Below are 23,361 nucleotides of genomic sequence, written 5' to 3'. Positions count from 1 at the left end.
GAATGTCTCTAGTAAAAAGTTCTCCTCTAGGGGGTCTGAATGCAGTTGGACTCCATGGTATTGTGCAGCTCTATTTATTAGTTGCGCAAACCCTATTCTATTGTCTAGAGGGAATGGTCTGGGGGGATATGAATCTGGCTTGGGTACATCTGGGACATCATAATTGTCCCAAGGGTCCTGAGGTGGGATACTGTGGGTGTCATCATCAGTATCTGTATTATGTGGTGAGTGTATGTCATCATCACCACCTATATCTTCATCCTCCTCTTGTGGTGAAAAAGCAGGCACTGGAGAGTGTGCTGGAGAAGGTATAGTGTTTTGAGGATGTGGAAGTGGGGAGAAAGGCCTCATAGGTGAGGTGAATGAGTCTTTTCTTGGAGGGTATCTCAGGTGTTTTTGAGGTGTCCAATTTCCTCTTTTTAGGTATAGTGGTGACATGTCCAGTAATGGGGTCAATATTGAGTGTTCTTTGCCTAGGATCCGGTGGATCTGGATGGAAAAGTTCTTTGGATCTGTTGTCTTTTTTCGGCGCCGAGGACTTCGGCTCTGAGTGGTGATTTGGCCTGTCTTTAGCTTTAGGAGGTGTTTGACTCCTTTTGCCTAGGTGGAGTTTTCGACCCCGAAGGTTTAGTTTGTTTTTTCTGATCCAAAGGCTTCGATTGAGTTTGTTTCGGTGACGAAGAGTCCACTACCTTTGCTTCCAGTGCCGAAGATTCTGGTGCGGACGGGACCTTGGGTTTATGCTTGTGTGCAGACAATGGTTTTTGGCACTAAGTTGTGGCTGGCTCGATCCCGAGCTGCCTGAAGACTTTAGATGCTTCGGAGTCGGGGCGTCTGAAGTTTTGTCTCGGTGCCAACCCAGACCCGAAGGTGAAGGTGTTAACGGAGCCTTTTGTTTTTACGGGGCAGGGGCGTCGACGTCAATACTCATTCTCCGTTGACCTGGAGTAATCATACGGTCTTCTGATCTAGATTCCTCGGCTTCGGAGATGTTGGGTTGTTAGTCTCCTGTGTCTGAATCATCGGAGACTGCTTCAAAGATGTTCTCGGCGCCGGAGTAGTTTACATGGACATTTCGCGTTGTCGAGCCCGGAGATCACGTATAGTCTTCTTGGACCTGAAAGAGTCACAGGACTGGCAGTGTCGACTCTCGTGTTCTGGTGAGAGACAAGGTTGCAGACCTCGTGGAGATCTGTGTGTGGAAATTTGGCCCCACACTTGCATTTTTCCGAATGGAGTCCTTTCCATAAGCTGGTTGATGGCGCCGATCGGCCCAATGGCCCATGTCGACGACCCGACTCGAAAATGTCTTCGAAACTGGATACGCGTTGAGAGAGATTCGCGATCGAAACAATACAGTCGAGCGGTGAGAGTTTTTGTGCGTCTATGGGGAATCGAACGACGTCGACTCGGAGCGCAGCAAGTTGCACCCAAAGGCGATGGCGGAAAAAAAAAATCTGAGGATGGATTCGGTGCCCATGCGCACTATCACCCAAGGGAGGAGTCACCTATCTCGTGACTGCAAAAGACTTCTTCCAAGACAGCAACAAGGTGCAAGCATCCGAGCCCAACACCAGATGGAGATCGATCTATGCAGTAGTATGAATTCAGCAGCTCATATGCCCCGAACATCTAAATTTACTATGTTTTTTCCTTGCTGCGAAGCTTTAATTTAATTTCACAGGCTAGGTGGGGCTTCACACCAGGCTGGGTTTAAACTAAAGATAGCATGTCGTGTTGGAAGGGTATCTTTCAGTGTCCAAACAGACATGTGCACTTGAGACTTCTCCAAATGTGAAGCATTAGTGAGCCGAGGGGTCACTGCTGCAATTCCTCGGTCTCCTAAGGAGAGCTGGGTTTGCCTGCTTCAGTGAATCCTGGCACAACTCTCATGCTGTTTGAGAACACAAACAAGAAAGCAGCATCTGGACTGGCTCAATAGACTTCATTCTGAAGCCATACAGAGGTTGGCCATTTTCTGTCCCTTGCTCTGTTCCCTCTACATGCCCTGCACCAGTAACGGCACTGCAGACGAGAGAAGGAGAGGAAAATTGGACCAGAGTGTTCAATCAATCAGGAGTTTGTAGAGTGCGGCTACTCACTTATGAGGGTCTCAATGCGCTGAGGGGGAGGGGGACTGCTTATCCATCTGCGCTTGGATGTTCAGTAGAAATGCAAGGTCTTGAGATCCTTCCTGATTTGGATCGGCGATGGGGATTGCCTGAGGTGCAGGGTGCGCCAGGTCTTGGCGGCAAGGTAGGAGAAGGATCTTTCTCCAGTTCTTATCTTGTGGATCCGTGGGACGGTGGCCATGGCAAGTTAGGTGGAGCCAAGTTGTCTGGCGGGTACGTGGAATGAGAGGCAGTGGTTCAGGTATGCTGGTCCTACGTCGTGGAGAGCTTTGTAAGCATGTGTGAGGATTTTGAAGGTGATTCTCTTGTTGACTGGCAAGCCAGTGGAGTTGTTGATGTTCTGTGATGTGGCTGCGGCATGGGATGTCGAGGACTAGTCTGGCTGTAGCATTTTGAACGTTTTGTAGTTTCCTGAGCTGTTTCTGTGAGACGCCGTTGTAGAGTGCGTTGCCATAGTCGAGCCTGCTGGTTTCACACAACAGCAACCAGCCAGAGCAGCCACGTAGAAGTTCAGCGGCGCCTGCAACTCTAGTATTTATGAAGCTTAGAATGTACTCTAGTTATGTAGGTGAGACAAAATACCAGAGTGGGGTCCTTCCCCAACGTTGTTCGAGAAGGATGAAAAGGTCACTGCTTACTGCGGCTAGGAGTGCATGTTACTTAATTAGTCTTGTTAAAAATTCTGTGAACATTAAGTGAGAATTTTAAGGAGTTGTATTGCCATCTGCAAAGCTATCGCTGTGTAGTCGCATGTTCAATAAATTGTTATGACCATGAACTGACAAGCGGCAATTTAAGACACTCTCTCTCTATAGAGCTCCATCTCTTTTTTTCCCTCTTTAATTTCCCCTCTAATAAACAGAAGTTTTGCCTAACAGCAGGGTACCCAAAATGAGAGTGAACCCGCCGTTAATCAGCTGAAACAAATCTTGCGGAACACAAGGCTTACCCTCGTTATCCGTCCTGAGTGTCTGCTTATTTGTACATTCAGAAGTTTGATATGTGATTTTGTTGTCCTTTGTGAACAAGGTGACAATTTTCAGCTGTGATTTTTCCAAGGTCAACAAGCCGGCTCAGATTTCTAATGACATTTCATTAGAGTACTGCTTTAAATTTCATAGCGTGGTTTTAGTTTGTAGTAAAGCTTGATAAAGGGAACAAACATCCGAGCCAGTCAGGAACAGCATAGACCAATTAAAGAAACACAACAAACTACACTATCTAATATTTGCTGTTACCGGATAAAAATTGCAGGATTGCATAAGAGCATCGCTAATTATTCCTTTTAGTTACCTTGAATCTTGTTACTATAGATGTATATAAATAGTTCTATCTTTTCCAGCTAACTGAACTACAATTGTGCTGGGTGTCTGGCTGTGGGTGTTTTTATTGCAACCCTTCTGTTATTGCTGCTTTGCTTCCTGTTCTTTCTTACCGCCACATGAGACATTTAGTGTAGGCACAACACCAGCTACACTTCACCCACAGTACACGCATATCACCTGCTCAAAGCACCCACATTACATACTGTGCATTCACGATAACGTCTCAGCAAGCAGGTTGTAGTAATCAGGTCCAGGCTGATTGGGATGTTTCAAGAGTTTTTATTCAAGATGGTTACAGATCAGTAGTACAGTAGTAATTCAGCAGTGGATCAGCCCCACCAGGAGCAGCCAGCAAGGCGCTCAGCTCTTTTCCAACTGTGGATTTCATAGATGAACATTCCATATTACATCATCTCCACAGTGTTCCACTGATGGAGCAGTGAATGCCAAGAACAGCACTATAACCAAGATACTACATATCCTCCTTTTTTCCAGAAGGAAAACAGAAAAGAGAAATAAAGAATTAGATGTAGAACTTAGAAGAACAAAATAGAGAGGAGAGTATTAGGGAGAACAGAGCGGAGGTAGAAAGAAGGAAAACAAGCAAAAGTCTTAGAGAAACAGATAAATAACCTGTTTTTCATCCTCCTTTCTATAAATGAGAAAAAGAAATAAAGACAAGAAAAAGAAACCATCAAAGAGTACTCTCTGTACACCAACTGGCCAGGTAAGTATACGAGAGAGCAATCCACATCAGGAAGAAACAAGATGACAGAGAAGAAGAGAAATACAAAGGATTACTCATGCTTCCCTGTAATAAAAAATATTAAGATAATAAAATGTTAACAGTACTGGGTGAAACAGTCGGGTGAAACAGTCTGCTAAAACAAGAAGCAATACGTAGAGGATAAACATAACACCCAGTGTACTGAAACCCTGCACCAGGGTTTCACGTGCCTGGAAACAAATAAACAGTCCCGATATTGAAGCTTTTTTGCATTCACAAAGACCTGAAATGGACTTTGACACTAACACTGATTCGGACCAAGCAGTAGCACTTTATTACCACTGGATTGACCAAGCGGTTCAAAGGCTAGCCCCGGAAATTCGGATACGGGCAATTACCAAACGGACTTCGGCCCCCTGGTATAACTCTAACCTAAATATTTTTTTTAAAACTTGCAGAGCCAAAGAACGACTCTGGAGGAAGGAATATTCTGAACCCGTGAAAATACGTTATAGAGAAGCGCCAACAGTAACAAAGAAGCCATATTTGAGGCAAAATCGAGATACTTTGCAGAGGAAATTATGGCCGCTAAAAATATTCCAGGTAAAGACAGTCACTAAACTGGCTACTTTTGGTAATGGAAAATCAGTAAAGACAACAAAACAATTCTGTGATAAACTTGCCACATTTTTTTATATGAAAAAGTTGTTAAAGTTTACGAAGAATTCTCCACTGTTGTAAATGACGCTAGTCAAGCCGAGTCCAAGATGGATGAACCCGAAATAAAAGTTTCTTTAAGAAACTTCTCCTCCCTTACACAGGACAGAGTTGAAAAAACTATCCTGGCAATAAAATCAGGCTCTCCTCTGGATCCATGTCCTGTTATGGTTCTTTATATGGTCCCCCACACCATAGCAAAAATCTTGACACCCCTTTTGAACAATATTCCTACATCAGGGCATTTTCCAGTGGAATGGGAAAATTCCTTGATCAAACCTATTTTAAAAAAACCTACCCTTGATCCCCTTGAAGCTGCTAACTATCGTCCCATCACCAGTTTGCAATTTCCTTCTAAAGTACTTGAAAGGGTACTAAATGAGGAACTCCGGTCCTTTATAGAACTTAATAAATTAGATATAGCACAACATGGCTTTAGGCCACAGCATAGTACTGAATCTGCTTTAATTGCAGCCACCGAAAGTCTACGGTTACAACTAGACCAGGGTGGAAAGGCTATGTTGGTAATGCTTGATTTATCCGCCGCGTTTGATACGGTGGATCATCATATACTTCTTCAGCGTTTGGCGGATATAGGGATAAAGGACAAAGCCGCAGACATTCTTCGCTCCTACTTCAATAACAGGAAACAAGCTGTGCTTCTATATGAACATACATCCCCTCACTTTGTAATGCCATGCGGGGTGCCCCAGGGATCGGCACTTTCACCCACCCTATTTAACATATACGTTTCCCCTCTGGCTAAACTTATTCGCTCCTTCGGTTTCAAGGCCATTTGTTACGCAGATGATACACAAATTATCATCTCTTTAGCCACAAATCCTGAGACGGTGGCAGAACGTTTCAAGCTCTGCATGAGCCAGATTATTTGCTGGATGCAGAAAAATTGTTTAAAACTGAATACTGGGAAGACGGAAGTAGTTATGTTTAAAGGGGACGCGTCTTTTTGGAACTTAAATTGATGGCCCGCGACAGCAGGATCTTGCCCCCAGCCTGTAAAGAAGGCAAAAAATCTTGGAGTCTTGATTGACAACCATCTTTCCTTAACTGACCAGGTAAATAGTATTACCTCTTCCTGTTTTTATATTCTTAAAATTCTTAGGAAGATTCTTCATTTTATCCCTATGTCCTTAAGGAAAATGGTTGTCACGGCATTGATTCTGTCAAAAACTGATTACTGCAATTCACTCTATATTGGAGCAAAGAAAAGCGTGATCCAAAAACTCCAGACCTTGCAGAATGTGGCGGCCCGGCTACGATTGGATCTACCTAAATTTAGTTCCATTAGCCAAATTACTCGAGAACAACTACACTGGCTACCCATATCCGCTAGGATTCATTTTAAATCAATGTGTGTGCTACATAAGAGTCTGCATGGATTAGGACCTTCGCAGATAGGCCAATACTGCAAGCGATGCACTCCATTGAGAAGTCTACGCTCTGCATCTGCCCACCTGCTTGTGGTTCCAAGAGTAAGGACGCTGAAGTGGGGTGGCAGAAGTTTTCGGTATCTGGCCCCTAAATTCTGGAATACTATGTCTTTGCATCTTAGAATGCAAAGTGATTTGCTACAGTTTCGAAAGGGACTAAAAACTTGGTTATTCACATGTATCCCCTAAATGTTTAAGTTCCTCTCCGTGTTTAATTTAATGTCAGCAAGCGCTAAGACGCCACAGCAAATATGCGCTCTACAAAAACCTATTTTCATTTCATTTCATTCATAGAAATAGGGCAAGAACCTAAACTATGCACCCAGTAAGGGTAGAAATACGCGTATACAGGAATGACCGAGTGGAGATCTAAATATTGTGCACTGTAGAATAAGACACAAACCACACTAGACACCTTAAGTAAGGCAGGAACGTGCACTGCAGTGAAGGTATAAGTCATGTAATGACATGTGTAATGTCATGTCCGTGTAAGGACACACCTCGACTGGAGGTACAATGTTATGCACAAGATGATGGGGAGTCCCAACAAACATACCTCCGGAGAGGTCAAGAGATTGTGCATTGTAAATGTGGGACACAACCAACAAAACGTGTGAACCTAGATAGGTGTGCACTGAAACAAAAGAGATAAATACCTCGTGGAGAGGTCAACGTTGTGCACTAGTGTAGCAGGACAAAAACCCTTGCGAGACACCTCATGTGGAGGCAAGGACAATGTGTACCGTAACGACGGGACTAAAACCCCTGTGAGACACCTTGAGTTGAGGTACAGATTTGTAAATGTGGGACAACAGTCCACACAACACGGGGTGTAATTGAGAATGCGGGAAATAAGCCACGCAACGTGTGAGCAATTTGGTAAAATGTGCACTGGACAATACTAAAATTATTGTGCACCATTTACTGAGTAATTATAGTTAAGACTCAGGTACAGGAAAAAACGTTTAAAACTCATCCCTAAACATAGGGGTGTGTGGGGTGTGTGGTGTATGTGTGTGTGTGTCTCTCTCTCTCAAAATGTCCACAGTAAAGCTCTAATCCAACCCTGGAGGCAAAAATGTTCTTAACAAAAAATATCTAAAGTTGCACAAAACTTAAGATAACAGAGGCATTGAACACAAAGCTTGAAACAACAGATTACACTTTCCGTGTAAAGGAATTCCAGACAACTTACAGCTTGACACTAGATGGCAGCGTAGACCAGTGAATGAAAAGAAGCATGAAGAACAAAAAAAACTAAATTTAAAAAAATACCACGCTGCACTCGAGAAAACAACAAACATGCTTTGTGCCAGAACGAAGAAAAATTAGTCACAACACATGGTGTTAACCCCTTCCATGCTCATGACGGAACGGTTCCGTCATGAGCCACGGTTGGGCTGTGCTCATGACGGAACCGTTCCGTCATGAGCCCGCCCGCGCTCGAACCCTTCAGCACCGCGGCGGAATTCGCCCAGCGCTGAAGGGGTTAAGAGAGACTAACGCTCCAGCAAACTTCTCAACCATTGTTCTGTCAGACTTCAAGCTGGAGAGCGTAGAATCAAATGCTGCATAGCATCAATATTGACATAGAAAGAAAGTACCTTGTATATAAACTGGTGACATGCTGGAGGCAAAGAATTCTTTCTACTCGAGATTCCCGTTGCTTCATGTTGGAGACAATAAAAAAAAAAAAAACGTTGTTGCTCATAGATGAACGTGGTTGTCAGAGCAAAGAATCGAGGTTGGCAAATCACAGAGCAAATCAGAGAATACATCGCAGCTGGAAACATAGTGAACATAAGATGGTGGCACGCAGGGTCACGGAGTACCGGGTGGCTCTCGGCAGGTACATGCATGACTGGCGCTGCCCAAGCAGACTTCCGAAGAGAAGCGTCACAACAGGCTCCGGTTCAATCTTGACCAGCATGACACTGACGCAGGTAAGGTGGTGCTTGCAATGGTCTCACGGCGAGAATTCAAATGCCGCGGCTGATGGCACACATTCAAATGCCGCTGAGTGTAACGGCAAATTTTAGAATAATAGTTAATGACTCACCAAAATACCGTAAATTGCTGCCTGGAGGAACGGTTTCACTGCCATATAACAGGAAGCACAATTAAACTTGCCAATTGCGCAATAGTCGCCAAGGGTCTCGATTATGCTGATGAAAATAAAACGAGATGTGCAAGTAAACGCTACACACATGAACACCCTTCGTGGAGCACATGCCTTTGTTAAATTGATGTGTGCCGATGACTAATATATTAATACCATAACAGTCTCAGAAAGTTGAAAATGAAGTTATGTATAAATATTTAAAAACACTTCCTAACTCTGTTGGGTTGCAACTCGCTCTGCACAAGAAACAAAAGGCAGTCCACATACCATGGTTGTAGAGTAGTCGCTGTGGGAACAACAACATGTAATTCTTTGAGCTGCATTTGAAATCGAATTAGAGTCGATACAGCTAAAGAAAAGCCTTGAACAGCCGTAAGTTGTAGTTTGAACAGACGCTGTAGGGATATCTAGAACAGACCTTTTGAGATACTGTGGGGACAGCAGGCAGATACTTGAGCTTCGTAGAAACTGGAACTGGCGCTATTGCGTTGAGGGCGACCGGTGGGAGGTCACTGGTGGGGCTGATGTGTTGCCAGTAGATAAGTAAGAGCAGCTGTAGATACAGGGGTTGCTTTATCTTGAGAATAGGTACCCCAAATGTCCTCAGAGGTAGCAGAACTAGGTTCTTAGGTTCAACTAGTCGCCATAAAAATGTAGTAATCAGGTCCAGGCTGATTGTGACGTTTCAAGAGGATTTATTCAAGATGGTTACAGATCAGTAGTACAGTAGTAATTCAGCAGTGGATCAGCCCCAACAGGAGCAGCCAGCAAGGCGCTCAGCCCTTCTCCAACTGTGGATTTCATAGATGAACATTCCATATTACATCATCTCCACAGTGTTCCACTGGTGGAGCAGTGAATGCCAAGAACAGCACTATAACCAAGATACTACACAGGTTTTAAGGAAGAGGAAGAATGAGGTAGGACTTGTCTGTGCATCACGAAGTACACCCAGGGAATAATTTTACCATAAACAGTATGACTGCAGGTGAGCACTTCTCTTTAACTTGCATGAAGAGAGCTAGGGGTGGTGCTGAAAATCTCCTTTCAGCGGCGTTTCCGAAAACACCAATGTAATCCTTGTTCAGAAATAGAGCTGACAAAGAGCTCACGATCAGGAGTGTGTTAAAAAATAAAAAGTGTTATGACACTTTTTTTTTCCTTTTTGGAGGACAGCTTTTTCCATCGTTTTGAAATGTGAGCAATACTAACCATTTGTCAAGAAGCATAAATACTGAGCTGGGTAACATATGGCTATGTTTGAAGGGGCGAGTGGTGGTAATGATGACATATAGGCTCAGACTGTAAACTTTGTGGAAAAAATGTGCAGCCTTCCTTTGATGCGCAGTAACATACGGGCTCAGGCTGTAAACTTTGCTGGAGACATCCAAGCCTTGCTTTTGATGTGCAGTAACTTGCAGGCTCATGCTGTTGATTTCTTTCCACTAAAGTTTGGTAACCTTTCGAACCCTGTTGGTTACAAGCTCAGAGGGAAAGTACGCTGGGATTTCCTTCAATGAACTAAACAGCCCAGTGTTTATGGTCTCTGAATTTATGTTCTAATAAATGGCTTTTGCAATCTGAAAAAAACACAGCGGTTTGCTGAAAGCTGGCACTCAAAATAACCACTTGTCCAGACATAAAGAGGGGCCTGGAAACAGATTGCGGCTGGCTGTGTTTGGTGGGGTGTGTGGACAGTGGTGGTAATCATGAAGGGCTCAGGCTGTAGTCAGTAAATGTGGTGGAAGGAAATCCCAGCCTTACCTTTGATGTGCACTCTAATGTTGTACCACTGACCTGAAGTTTAGCAGATGTGTAGTCCACCTCGATTTGCCCAATACAGAATCTCCAACAATCATTTGTATAACTGCAGTGCTAGTAGCATAGGACGGCATGGCATTGCCAACAAGCTGTATTTTGGTCCAGTGCTGGCACTGCAGCAATTGCAGGTTCCGCATTCCTTCTGCAACTTGCAAGCAATAATAGAACACCTTCTATAAATAGAATACAAGTTCTATTTTGATAAGGTGTTCTATAATTGCTTGCAAGTTGCAGAAGGAATGCTAAACCTGCCCCCATTGCTTAGCTGCACTTGACGTCCAGATCATATTTCCTGCCTTGACTGTCCTGCGTTCAGAATGCGTCCCATGTGCTCAGAAGTACAAGCTTTTCGAGAGCACTCAGAAAGTTTTGAAAATGTGGTCTTCGTCGACATGCATGAAGTACACTGCAGCAGCGACATTACAGGGATGAGGAGAAGAACCCTGCAGGAAAATCAATTCTTCCACTTAAATGAACAGCAGATGTGCAGCTTCCATTCTGGAAGGTGTTGGAAAGTGCAGCACTTACCATCAAGATCCTCGGGCTCACAATGGATCTGGCATGCCATAATTACAAGCTGCAGTGGTGCTGGAACAATTGTCAAAGTGGGGGTGCTGCCATCTATGTTGCATAACTAAAATCGTAGGGATTGGGAAAAATGCAAAGGCACAAAAAGCACAAGGTACAAGTGTCACAAATGAGCTACATCTGTTAATCTGTTCATCAGGAGCGTGATATGGGTGTAGTATGTAAACCGGTGGTCATGCAGTTTGAGGCACACTGTCACCAACCAATATATTACTAAAGGATGGTTGGTGCAGTAGCACACTAATTCACAGATAGAACATTTCCATTGAAATGGGAATTACATTTTCACAATCATTCAATTCTACTGATATTAGAAAACCATGATTTGCCCACTCTTCTCTGCCCCCAAAACACCCCAGAACATCCATTATGATAGTCAGGCTTGCTCGCAACATTACACTCAACCATGACTTTTATGACTCACCCCACCCCTTTCAAATGCCACCAGCCGCCACAAGAGAAACAAGCATTGGCATAGCCAATAGGTCTCGCCTTTGGGAACTTAAGTGTTTAGCCATGCAACAGTTGCATAACTAAATACTTATAAGGTCCCAAAAGCGAGACCTATTGGCTATGCAAAGCGGCCGTGCGGCCGCGAAAGTGAAAGTAATTGCGGTAAAGCGCGGCGCGCGTGCCCGCGCACATGCACTGAAGCTCTAGGCTGGCCTGGTAGCACTTTTTGGAGCCCTCTCAATAAGTCTCGCCAGACCAGCGCATGCGCTGGGTCAGGCGAGACCTAAAAAAACACAATCTAAAGTTGGGTCTATGTGTTGGTCTGTTATTGGTTACACAGGCGAGATCACAAGCCACCTCGAAAACGAACCATTTATTTCGATGAAAACCACTTGCAACACTTAAGCAAAACACTAGATGGCGGGAGACTGCAAAACGTGTGATCTCCAGCAGCACATATTGCAAACGGACGATTAAAGAAAGAAGGAATAGCTTTCTCCAAGACAAACTCTGTGGAAAATAATGCTGGGACTTAGCGCTTCTCTTAAAGCTCTGAGCATTGAACTTAATATATTTTTCACGAATACTGAATTCAAATTTGTGCTTGCACCATCCTCACCTTCGTTTATGTTGGAGTCATGAAACATGGTCTCAAAGGCCTGGTGAGTTTGAGCGAAGGTGGGTCTGTCTGAAGGGCTCCACTGCCAGCCTGCAGTGGAGAAAGAGACATTTTAAGATAGAGCTTGGACAAATCATACCAATGCAAAGGAGATCAAGCCTTCCAGAAAAAGACAGGCCTGAAAGAACGGTACGAAAGTGTGTGCAGCTTAATTACCCTGCAGTCGTTATCACCTTTAACGTGCCTAAGTGGCCAAGGGAGGAATCTGTTTATAAGGAGATGAGACCCTTAAATTGTTAATTGTGGAATGAGAAAAACAGTTTGTCTCGGTTTCCATACTTGACCACCTAAATGGGTCTTGGGCTTCTTATCTGGCAGTATTTAAGGAACGTGAAAACATTTTTTGCACAATCCCAGAGTAACTGAAAATAAACTTGACAGGGCAAGACAGAATGGTACTGTCCTACTCTCACATCTAAAGGCAACAGAGTGACATGTAAATATGTAACCAATGTGGCAAAGAATCACAGCTTTTGCAGTGCCAGGCACTCCTATAAAACACTGCTGCGGAGAGTAATGTAGTCATTTTAGGTTTAACTAAACCAATTTTTCTCTACTTTAAAGGAAGGGTATATTTTAATAAATGATGTTGGATAGCTGTTTGCAAGGGAGGAGGGAACACACATTGTGAAATACACCAGATCCCATTACAGCTATCATAGTGTAACGTAACCCATCATTACCCTCAATGCCCCACCGACCTTTCTAGCAGTAAAACCTCAGAAATATCTAAAAGACTCACATGCTCTCATAAGCTCATAGACCTTAGGGGGACATCCCTCAGGCTGCTCCATCCGGTACCCTTTCTCCAGGAGATCATAGACCTGGGACAAATCTATGCCAGGATATGGTGACATCCCATATGTGGCGATTTCCCAGAGCAGCACTCCAAAGGCTATGGAAAGAAAGGGCAGTAGAGTTAGAACAAGTCCCTGCCTTGAACCAATCATAAAGGGGTATGTCCCAAAAAAACAAAAACAAAAAAACAATACCTGGGCTCTAAAAATTCAAATCATAAACATGTTTTTCAGTGGGGATTGATTGCAAAATTACTTTTCACCACAGTGAAAACGTTAATTTATCACCGGGACATCAACATCAATCACATTCAACATTTTATTCAATAGATTTCTGTGTAGTATTTCCCATTTCACAGAACCAGTCCCTGTAGCACTTTTTTCAAATAAAATTATTATTAAAGAAAACGACAAAAAACACCATTCCATCCAACCATTAATTCAAAACTAAGACCCAGTATATCCCAGCTACAGTCTTCTTTGTATTTCTAACTTAATAGCTTCAGCATGTGCACGGGTGTTGGCTGAGGCGGCTTGTCACCTTAATCCTCTGGTGCCCGTCCCTCGAGTGGGATGTGCTGGTCATTAATTATATACATTTTTAGTACTTTTAAGGAGTGGTTTGACATGTACGACACACTGAAGTGTCTGGCCCTGGTTATGCACTATGGTATAAGGCCGTGCAAATGGATTGGGGTAGAATACATTTTTTTACAGAACAATCTATTCTGATTAATAGGTACTTCTATTGGGCATCACTGATGGGTTAGACGGGTCGCGCAATGAAAAATTGTTCTTCACTACAGCCATGGTGGTAGCCAAATGGGACATTGCAGCCTCCTGACCCCCCCCCCCCCCCAACCGTGGGGCGTTGGCGGAATGGGGTGGACTGGTGCGCCACACAGGAGGAAGTTACATACGCGGCACGTGGTTGCCCCAAGAAATGGGGCACAATTTGGGGGAAGTGGTTGGGGGAGAGGTCTAATCACGAGGGGTTTGATTGTTTCCACCGTATCTTTCCTTTATTAATGTCTGTACGCTGGAAGTGGGATTCTGTGACTGTACTTCTTGATTATTGAAATATGGTGCGATTTGGCTGGTGCATTCCTTCTGTAAACTGAATAAAATTTGTTTATAAAAAAAAAAAAAAAAAATAGGTACTTCGATCTTCCCAAGTCCTGAAGAGGCCTACAGACAGTGTGGCCGAAACGCATCGACAATATTCTTTAGAGGAGCCATTTGTATAATTTTCAAGAACAAAATAATTATATGGAAATGAAGTAACAAGTGCAACCATGTATTGTTAGAAATACAAGGAAGATTGAATACAGGACATAATGGGTCTAGGTTTGGAATTCATGGTTGGATGCAATGGTGTTTTGTGTTTTCTTACACAATTTTTTACTTTTGAAAAAGAGTTCCAGGGACTGATTATGTGAAGTGGGGAATACTATACAGAAATCTATTGAATAAAATGTTGAATGTGATTAATGCTGATGTCCCGGTGTTAATTTTAACTTTTGCACTGTGGTAGAAAGTAATTTTGCAATGAATCCGCCCCGGAATACCATAGTTATGGAGGCTTGAGGCAGGTCACCCAATCACAGGACATGGACTTGTATAAACATGCATGAAACACACATTTGTAAAGGACAAGTTACTTACTTTTGGCAACGCCTTATGTGGTAGAGACAAAATCTAGCTGCAGATTCCTTACTTTTGAATTTCCCAAGAATCTGGATGGATTTAGAAGACTTTTGCTTGAGCAATACCCTTGCGCGCCGGTAGGTGGCACCACCTATACAGGCTCTAACGCTGCGCGCTGACATCAGGTGCGCAGAGCCATGAAGTGCACTAACATTGGTGTGTTTAGAAAACTAGGACCCTGAAAGTAAACAGCCCTGACCCTAAACACCTCTGCAGTGCGGGTTGGTCGGTAAGGAGTCTGAAGCTAGATCTTGTGTCTACCAAAAAAGAAGTTACCAAAGGTAAGTTAGTTGTACCTCTGACAGAGAAATCTAGCCGCAGATTCATTACCTTTGAATAGATACCCAAGCAATACCACCCTAGGAGAAGGGACTGCGGACAAGGTGAGACCAGGAAGTCCAGCAGGACAGAGCGGCCAATTAGCTGTCCCTTCGGACCGGATTGTCCAGGCAGTAGTGCTCGGTAAACGTGTGCAGGCATGCCAATGTTGCTTCCTGACAAATGATGAGGACTGGAACTCCATGTTGCAATGCCATGGTAGCAGCCTTAGCTTTGGTGGAATGAGCCTTAAAGCCTTCAGAAGGATTTTTTTGGCCAGATTATAGCAACTTTTGATGCAGAGGACGACCCATCGTGAGATGTTCCTCTTATGCACCACACAACCTTTCTTTGTATCCAACGTACCCCACAAATAGTTGGTCATCTAACCAGAACTCTTTGGTACCGTCAAGGTAGAATAGCGCTCTTTTTTCGTTCCAGACGGTGGAGTCGCTCCTCGTCTATAGAGCACAGAAAGCGAACAAGGTGACTGATTGCCCCACATGGAATGGTGTTACCACTTTCGATAAGAAAGAAGCCTTAGCGAGAAGCACCAACCTATCAGGGAAGAGGGTCAGGTAAAGAGGCTTGGTCACCCTCCTGGCAGAAGTTAATGCCACTAAAAAGGCTGTTTGATGGAAAGCAGCCGCATGGGGCACACATCAGGAAGGTGAGAAACAAATTAAGATCCCACTGAGTCATTATGAAAGGGGCAGGTGCGAACATATGTATGAGTCACTTCAGAAATCTATGTAGAATAGGGGATTTAAATAAAGAGAATTGGTCTGGCAGCCTCAAGAAGGCAGACAAGGCTGAAAGGTACCCTTCAAGAGTGCCCAGATCAGAACCCTGCTGGGCAAGGGTCAAATAAATAAAGACTTGAGAAAGATGAGCATAAAGAGGATCAGTAGATCTTTCTGTACAATATGAACAAGTTACTTACCTTCGGTAACGCTTTTTCTGGTGGATACAGTATCTGCCTGTGGATTCCTCACCTTGTGAATATCCCCTGCGCCAGCAACATTCGGAAACTTTTGTAGCAGTCCACGCCGATGAGGTCGAAGACGACGTCACAGAGGCACGGCTCCGCTCGCGACTCCGCTGACGTCACCGGCTCCATAAGAAGACCTCCTCGGCGTGATGACGTCAGTTCCACCCCTTTTTTCCGTGCCTTCGAGGCACACGGACGGACTGACAGCAATATATATACACAGTTTACACAGTATACAAAATGCATATCAACACACACAGTGTGGAAAATAAGTAACAAAGCACAAGAAATAACAAAATGCCTTTGACAGCGATAAACACATTTGAAACACCATCAATAGAATCACAGGCATAGAACCACAGGTATAGAAGGATGGACAACGGGGAGGCGGGTGGGTCAGTGAGGAATCCACAGGCAGATACTGTATCCACCAGAAAAAGCGTTACCGAAGGTAAGTAACTTGTTCTTCTGATGGATACATCTGCCAGTGGATTCCTCACCTTGTGAATAGATTCCACAGCAGTCCCCTCTCCCGGAGGAGGGTGTCCACCCTTCTACACCAGAAAGTCCTGAAGGACGGATCGCGCAAAATGTCCGTCCCTCCTCACCTCGGTGTCCAAGCAATAATGTTTTGCAAAGGTGTGGAGGGAGGCCCAAGTTGCCGCCCTACAAATGTCCTCCACAGGAACACCCCTAGATAAAGCAGACGTAGAAGACTTTGCCCTGGTAGAATGAGCCCTCAAACCCTCCGGAGGCTCCTTACCAGCTAGGGAGTAGCAGATCTTGATGCATAGTACAATCCATCTGGACAGGGTGCGCTTGTGCACCGCACGACCCTTTCTGCAGCCAGCAAAGCCCACGAAGAGCTGATCATCAACTCTGATGTCCTTCGTCCTGTCCAGGTAAAAGCTCACCGCCCTCTTAGGGTCCAAACGGTGAAGTCTCTCCTCCTCCTTGGAAGGGTGAGGGGGGAGGATAAAAAGCAGGAAGGGTAATGGATTGCCCCAGATGGAAGGGAGTTACCACTTTAGGCAAAAATGCAGCCCTGGTCCGGAGCACCATTCGTTCAGCATGCACAGTCAAGAATGGGGGCTTTGAACTAAGAGCTTGAAGCTCACTTACCCTCCTTGCCGAGGTGATTGCAATGAGGAATACTGTCTTAAAAGACAACAGTCTCAAGGGACATTTATGCAAGGGCTCAAAGGGAGAACCCATAAGATAAGTCAGTACAAGGTTTAAGTCCCATTGAGGTACAATAAAAGGAGTAGGAGGAAATTTATTTGTGAGGCCCTTAAGAAACCTAAGCACAATAGGTGATTTAAATAAGGACGGCTGATCCGGCAGGCATAGGAAAGCCGACAAAGCCTATAAATATCCTTTTACAGTAGCCACAGCAAAGCCTTGCTGAGCAAGAGAAAGGGCAAACTGCAGAATGTTAGACAAACGAGCCTTCAAGGGATCAATTGACCTCTCTCCGCACCAGAGAACGAATTTAGACCATCTATAGGAGTATATGGATTTGGTTGAGTGTCGCCTGGCCGATAAAATAACATCCACCACATCTGGAGGGAGAGAGAAAGAATTCAGGTTGCCCCGTTCAATCTCCAGGCATGAAGGTGTAAGCTCTGGAGGTGGGGGTGTAGAACCTGCCCCTCCGACTGCGAGAGGAGGTCTGCCCTCAGAGGGAGACGGAGCAGAGGGCACGAGGAGAGGTGGAGAAGATCTGTATACCACACCCTTCTTGGCCAATCCGGGGCGATCAATATGACTTGGGCCCGGTCTTGGCGAATCTTCCTCAGAACCCGAGGAATCAAGGGTATGGGAGGAAACGCGTAAAGGAGTCGAGACCTCCAACTCAACTGAAACGCGTCCCCCAACGCTCCCTGCATCGGATACTGGAGACTGCAGAACAACGGACAGTGCGCGTTCTCGCGGGTGGTAAACAGATCCACCCGAGGAGTTCCCCACGTCCGAAAGACGTGACGAACCACCTCCGGATGGAGCCTCCACTCGTGGTCGGCGGAAAACTGCCGACTGAGACTGTCCGCACGCACGTTCAGAACACCGGCCAGATGATTCGCCATCAGACAAATCTGATGGTCCTGAGCCCAGGACCATAGACGCAAGGCCTCTCTGCAGAGACCCCACTCCTCCCTGTTTGTTTATATACCACATCGCGGTAGTGTTGTCCGTCAGGACCTGAATAGACTGACCGCGAAGGGAAGGGAGGAAGGCCTTGAGTGCCAAACGTATCGCCCGTAATTCCAGAAGGTTGATATGCAGCAACCTTTCCTCCGGAGACCAAAGACCTTTGATCTCCAGATCCCCCAGATGAGCACCCCACCCTAGAGTGGATGCATCCGTTATCACTGTGGTCACCGATGGAGGTAGATGAAAGGGCTTTCCTTGGGACAGATTGCCCTCCACGCTCCACCAAGACAGATCCGCTGCAGCTTCTCTGGAGATCCTCACAGACTCCCTGAGATCTCCCTTGTGCTGATACCACTGCTTGCGGAGGCACCACTGAAGTGCCCTCATGTGCCAGCGTGCATGGTTGACCAACAGGATGCAGGAGGCGAACAGACCGAGCAGGCGAAGGACCTTCAGAACTGGAACGACCGCTCCGTTGAAAAATAAAGGAATCATTTCCTGTATGTCGAGAATCCTTTGAGGAGGAGGGAATGCTCGACACACAGTAGTGTCCAGTACCGCACCTATGAACAGGTTGCGCTGAGAGGGCACCAGGTGAGATTTGGGCACATTGATCGAAAAACCCAATTTGTACAACAGCCGAGTTGTATCCTGCAGATGGAGCAGCACCTTCCCTGGCGACTCCGCCTTGATCAGCCAGTCGTCTAAATAAGGGAAAACCGAAATCCCCGACCTTCTGAGATGGGCTGCCACCACCGCCATCACCTTTGTGAAGACTCGTGGTGCTGAAGTAAGACCAAACGGGAGGACCGCAAACTGATAATATTGCGACACTACCGTAAACCGGAGATACTTCCTGTGCGACTTCAGAATGGGGATGTGAAAATACGCATCCTGCAAGTCGAGCGACACCATCCAGTCCTCCTGATTCAGCGCCTGAAGAACCTGCGCAAGGGTGAGCATCTTGAACTTCTCTTGCTTCATATAAAGATTCAAGATCCTGAGGTCCAATATCGGACGCAATCTGCCGTCCTTTTTCGGAATCAGAAAATACCGGGAGTAGCATCCCTGACCCCTCTCCTGCTCTGGGACCACCTCTATCGCACCTTTCTGAAACAACTTCAGGACTTCCTCCTGCAGGAGAAGACGGTGGTCCTCCGAGCAAGCCCCTTGGCAAGGAGGATAATTTGGAGGGAATTCCCGAAAGGGAAGGGCATACCCATTTTCTACAAGATCTAGAACCCAGAGATCTGTAGTTACAGATTCCCAATCTTGTAGACAATGGGTAAGCCGGCCCCCCACAGGACCAGCATGATCCGGAATGTCGAATCTAGGGCTGCTTTGCGGTGGTGGGAGGGGCTGAGGAAGAGGAAGAGGAGGAGGAGAGTTGACGGCCACGTGAGCGACCTCTAAGTCTTCCTCTATATCCCTTGGACAGAGAGCCTTGCTGCTGCTGCTGCTGCTGGGTTGGTCTGTAGGAACGAAAACGCGCCCTTCCAAAGCCTCTGTACCTCTTAAAAGTACCCCTCGGCTGGGATTGAAGGCCCAACGACCTAGCCGTAGCCTTACTCTCTTTGAAGCGCTCGAGAGCAGCATCAGCCTTCTTCCCGAACAGACCAGACCCATCAAAAGGTAAGTCCAACAAAGTTGACTGGACATCCGAAGAGAACTCGGAGGACTTAAGCCATGCACCCCTCCTGGTGGCAACTGAAGACCCCATGACCCTGGCAACTGAGTCTGCTGTATCCAGGCCACTCTGTATAACCTGGCGAGCAGCCGCCTGGGCATCCGATAGAACTTCATTGAAGCCCCCTCTATCCTCCTCTGGCACTTTTGGCGCCAACTTTTTAGCCGAGTCCATAAGCGCATGGATATAGCGTCCCAACAGACAAGTCGCATTTGAAGATTTTAATGCCATACTGGCTGATGAAAAGACCTTCTTGGCCGATTGGTCCACCTTCTTTGCCTCCGTGTCCCCTGGGACTTGAGGAAATGCCCCTTTCGACCGTCCAGAACAAGCCGCCTGAACTACTAGGCTTTCAGGTGAAGGGTGTGAAGATAAAAATTCAGGATCCCCTGGAGCCACCCTATACCTTCTTGCGACTACCTTGGAGACTGCAGGAGCTGAGAAAGGCTTGCGCCATACATCCAGCACAGGTTCCAAAATTGCTTCGTTGAAAGGCAACAGAGGCTCTGAGACCGCAGTTGGAGAATGTAACACCTCAGTTAAAATATTGGACTTGAATTCAGTAGATGGCAATTGAAGGTCCAACAACTCTGCAGCCTTTCTAATTACAGGATGATAGGGTGCCGCGTCTTTAGAGGGTTCATCCGATGGCGGAGTGATCTCCCACTCCGGAGACAAATCCAGACCACTTGCCTCCTTCAATTCGTCGAACACCTCATCAGATTCGACCAATTCCCCCTCTTCAGCCTCATCCATCAGAAAGCGTCTCTCCTCCAGCACTCTCTGCGCCTCCCTTCTTGAACGGATCCGCACCTGCGGCGTCGGCGGCGCCGTGATCGAATCCGCCGGCGCCGGCAGAGGCGTCGAACGCGGATCAGCTGGAGCAGCCGGCGTCGAACGAGGTCGAGTCGGCGCCGGCGAAGAGGGAAGCGGCATCTGCCAAGACGGCGTCGCTGGGAAGAACGGCATAAATGGTGCTTGAGGGTAAACCTGCGGCACACCCAGATTGAAAGCCATCGGACCCATAGGTGCACCAGAGGTATACATGGCCCGAGAGAACATCCCGTACATTGCATTGAGATAATGCGAGGGGTCCTGACCTGGATTAGGGAAAGCCGGATACTGGTCAGGTAACACCGGACTCGGGCCTGCCGGCGCCGACGGTTGAACTTGCGGCGTCACAGACTCACCCGGAGCCTGACAATCCTCATCCTGGGCCGGAGTCGGAGACGGAGACGGAGCCCGAGGACTTGCAGGATCTGGAGATGGCACCGGCGCCGGAGAGGACGCCGGCACCGGGGATTCAGCCGGAGCCGGCGAAGACACCGGAGAAGATGGAATCGGAGGCGAAGCCGGGACAGGAGAAGGAGACAGACTCCCTTCGACGCCGAGCAGGCGATTTCGACTTCGACGTCGAAGCCTTATGATGCGACGAATGCCTCCTCTTCTTCTTATGCTTCTTGCTCTTTGAAGCATGTCCCGAAGTCGACTTGGAAGCCGACCTAGACCTCGACCTGGATCTTCTTCTACCTCTTTTCTCCTTTTTCTTCATCCGGGCGATAAAGAGCTTTGCCTCTCTCTCCTTAAGAGCCTTCGAGCTCATTTTCCTGCAACTCGAACAACCTCCAACGTCATGGTCCGAGGACAAACACCAAACACAATCGTCATGCGGGTCAGTGATGGACATGTGCTTGCCACATTCACGACAAGGCTTAAAACCAGACTTCCTTGTCGACATTCTCGAAGAAAGACAGAGAATCTTCAGAATAAACACAAAGTAACAGGTAAAGCTACCAGTAACGATTCCCGAAATCCGTTGGCGTCGTCGGCGCGGAAAAAAGGGAACTGACGTCATCACGCCGAGGAGGTCTTCTTATGGAGCCGGTGACGTCAGCGGAGTCGCGAGCGGAGCCGTGCCTCTGTGACGTAGTCTTCGACCTCATCGGCGTGGACTGCTACAAAAGTTTCCGAATGTTGCTGGCGCAGGGGATATTCACAAGGTGAGGAATCCACTGGCAGATGTATCCATCAGAAATTACAAATTTGTTCCACCAGCAGGTGTATACCATCTTGGAAGAGGGACACCTGGCTGCCTAAATAACATTACAGACTTTGGGAAGAAGATTGAATGCCATCAACGGCCGCCCTTCAATCTCCATGCAAAAAGGCGTTGAGTTCACCGGTTTGGGCAGAGGACCCTCCCCTAATGCGGGGACAGACGATCCTCCCAAAGAGGCAGCCTTATTGGATGATAGATGCTCAATTGGAAAAGCTAGGGATACCAGACTCTGTGCCAACTCCAGAGCAACAAGGATGACTTGGGCTTGGTCGCTCCTAATCTTCTTGAGTACTCTGTGCAGGAGTGGTATGGGCGGTAAGGTTTATAGCAGGTCTGACGAAAAGCGTCTCTGAGCGGCAGCCGTTTTGGAAACTCTAACGCACAAAACTGCTGACAGTGCACGTTCTCGGAGGCGAACAGATCTAACCAAGGTTCTCCCCACCACCGAAAGAGACCTTGCACCACGTTCGGATGGAGACGCCACACGTGATCCGCTAAGCACAGACAGCAGAGTTCATCCGTCCTGGCGTCCAGGGAACCTGCCAGATGTTGGAACACCAGGGGTATGCCCTGCTGTTCCAGTCATGCCCAGACATGCAGGGCCTCTTGACAAAGGGTGCACGACCCCATCCCGCCCTGTTAAAGTACTACTTGGAGGTGGTGTCGTCCGTGAACACCTGAACCAGCTTTCCCTTGATGGTAGGAAGGAAAGCTTTTATTGCCAAGCGATCACTCGGAACTCGGGCAAGTTGATGTGGAGTACTGTGAGAAAGTGCCATCTTTCTGGCATGGTATGCCCCCACATTTTGCTGAATTGCTGATGTACTTTGAGTGTGCCCTGGGCTCCTACCAATCAGGTGCCCAGGACCTGTGTTCCTTCCCTAAAACTGCATTGAAGCCTAAACCCAATTGGCATCTCTGGCCACATGTCAGCCCCTGGTAAATGGTACCCAGGGCCCTGTGAGCAGAGAAGGCCCCTAAGGGCTGCAGCATTTATTGTGCCACCCTTAGAGGCCCTGTACCCTGACACACACACTGCCTTTGCAGGCTGAGTGTCTTGGTGCAGAACAAAATGAAGAGTCGACATGGCACACATCCCTTTGTGCCATGCCCACAAACACTGCAATGGCATACCTCAGTCACCCCTCTAGCTGGGTGCATTATGCCAGTGGTGTGGGTACAGGTGCATGAGCCCTGTAACCCTACAGTACCCAGGTCCATTCCTGGGCATTAAGTGCAGTGCTGTCATTAAGAGTATATGGTGCTGGGAGGTTGTCATTATGAACTCCACAGCATCATGATGGCTACACTGAAGACTGAGAAGTTTGGTATCAAACTTCTCAGCACATTAAACCCACACTGATGCCAGAGTGGGATTTAAGGTAAAATGCACGACAAAGGGCAACTTAGAGTTGCCCCCTGAAACTAACGAACAACCCGTGTCCTGACTGAGAGGCTGCATAGGCTGCCACCCAGCAGACAGGTTGCTGGCCCCCTGGGTAGAGATGTTAAGTAAGAAAATGTCCACAAGGAACTTATTCAAAATAATCCATTTGCAATATGGAGTAGAAATTATACTCCCAACTGATTTAATCAAAAAGCCAAAGAAAACGTACTTAGTTAGCCTGGAGAGCTT

The 23,361-nt window shown here is 46.6% G+C and overlaps 1 protein-coding gene across 3 annotated transcripts in view; it reads right to left on the bottom strand.

Annotated features, from left to right (window-relative positions):
- ABL2 (ABL proto-oncogene 2, non-receptor tyrosine kinase) overlaps nucleotides 1–23,361 on the bottom strand; it is a 380,773-nt gene that overhangs the window by 57,368 nt on the left and 300,044 nt on the right. For all 3 annotated transcript variants that reach the window (XM_085601714.1, XM_085601716.1, XM_085601715.1), the window contains exons 8-9: nucleotides 12,758–12,910; nucleotides 11,956–12,045 (exon numbers count right to left, since the gene is read on the bottom strand). In XM_085601714.1, coding sequence (XP_085457840.1) covers nucleotides 11,956–12,045; nucleotides 12,758–12,910 — 243 coding nt within the window. The remainder of the gene's footprint in view (nucleotides 1–11,955; nucleotides 12,046–12,757; nucleotides 12,911–23,361) is intronic.

This window comes from Triturus cristatus, chromosome 4_2 (genome assembly GCF_964204655.1).
Source record: "Triturus cristatus chromosome 4_2, aTriCri1.1, whole genome shotgun sequence".
NCBI lineage: Eukaryota > Metazoa > Chordata > Amphibia > Caudata > Salamandridae > Triturus > Triturus cristatus.
Note: the sequence above shows the minus strand (reverse complement) of the source record. Positions and strands in the feature narration are given on the sequence as shown.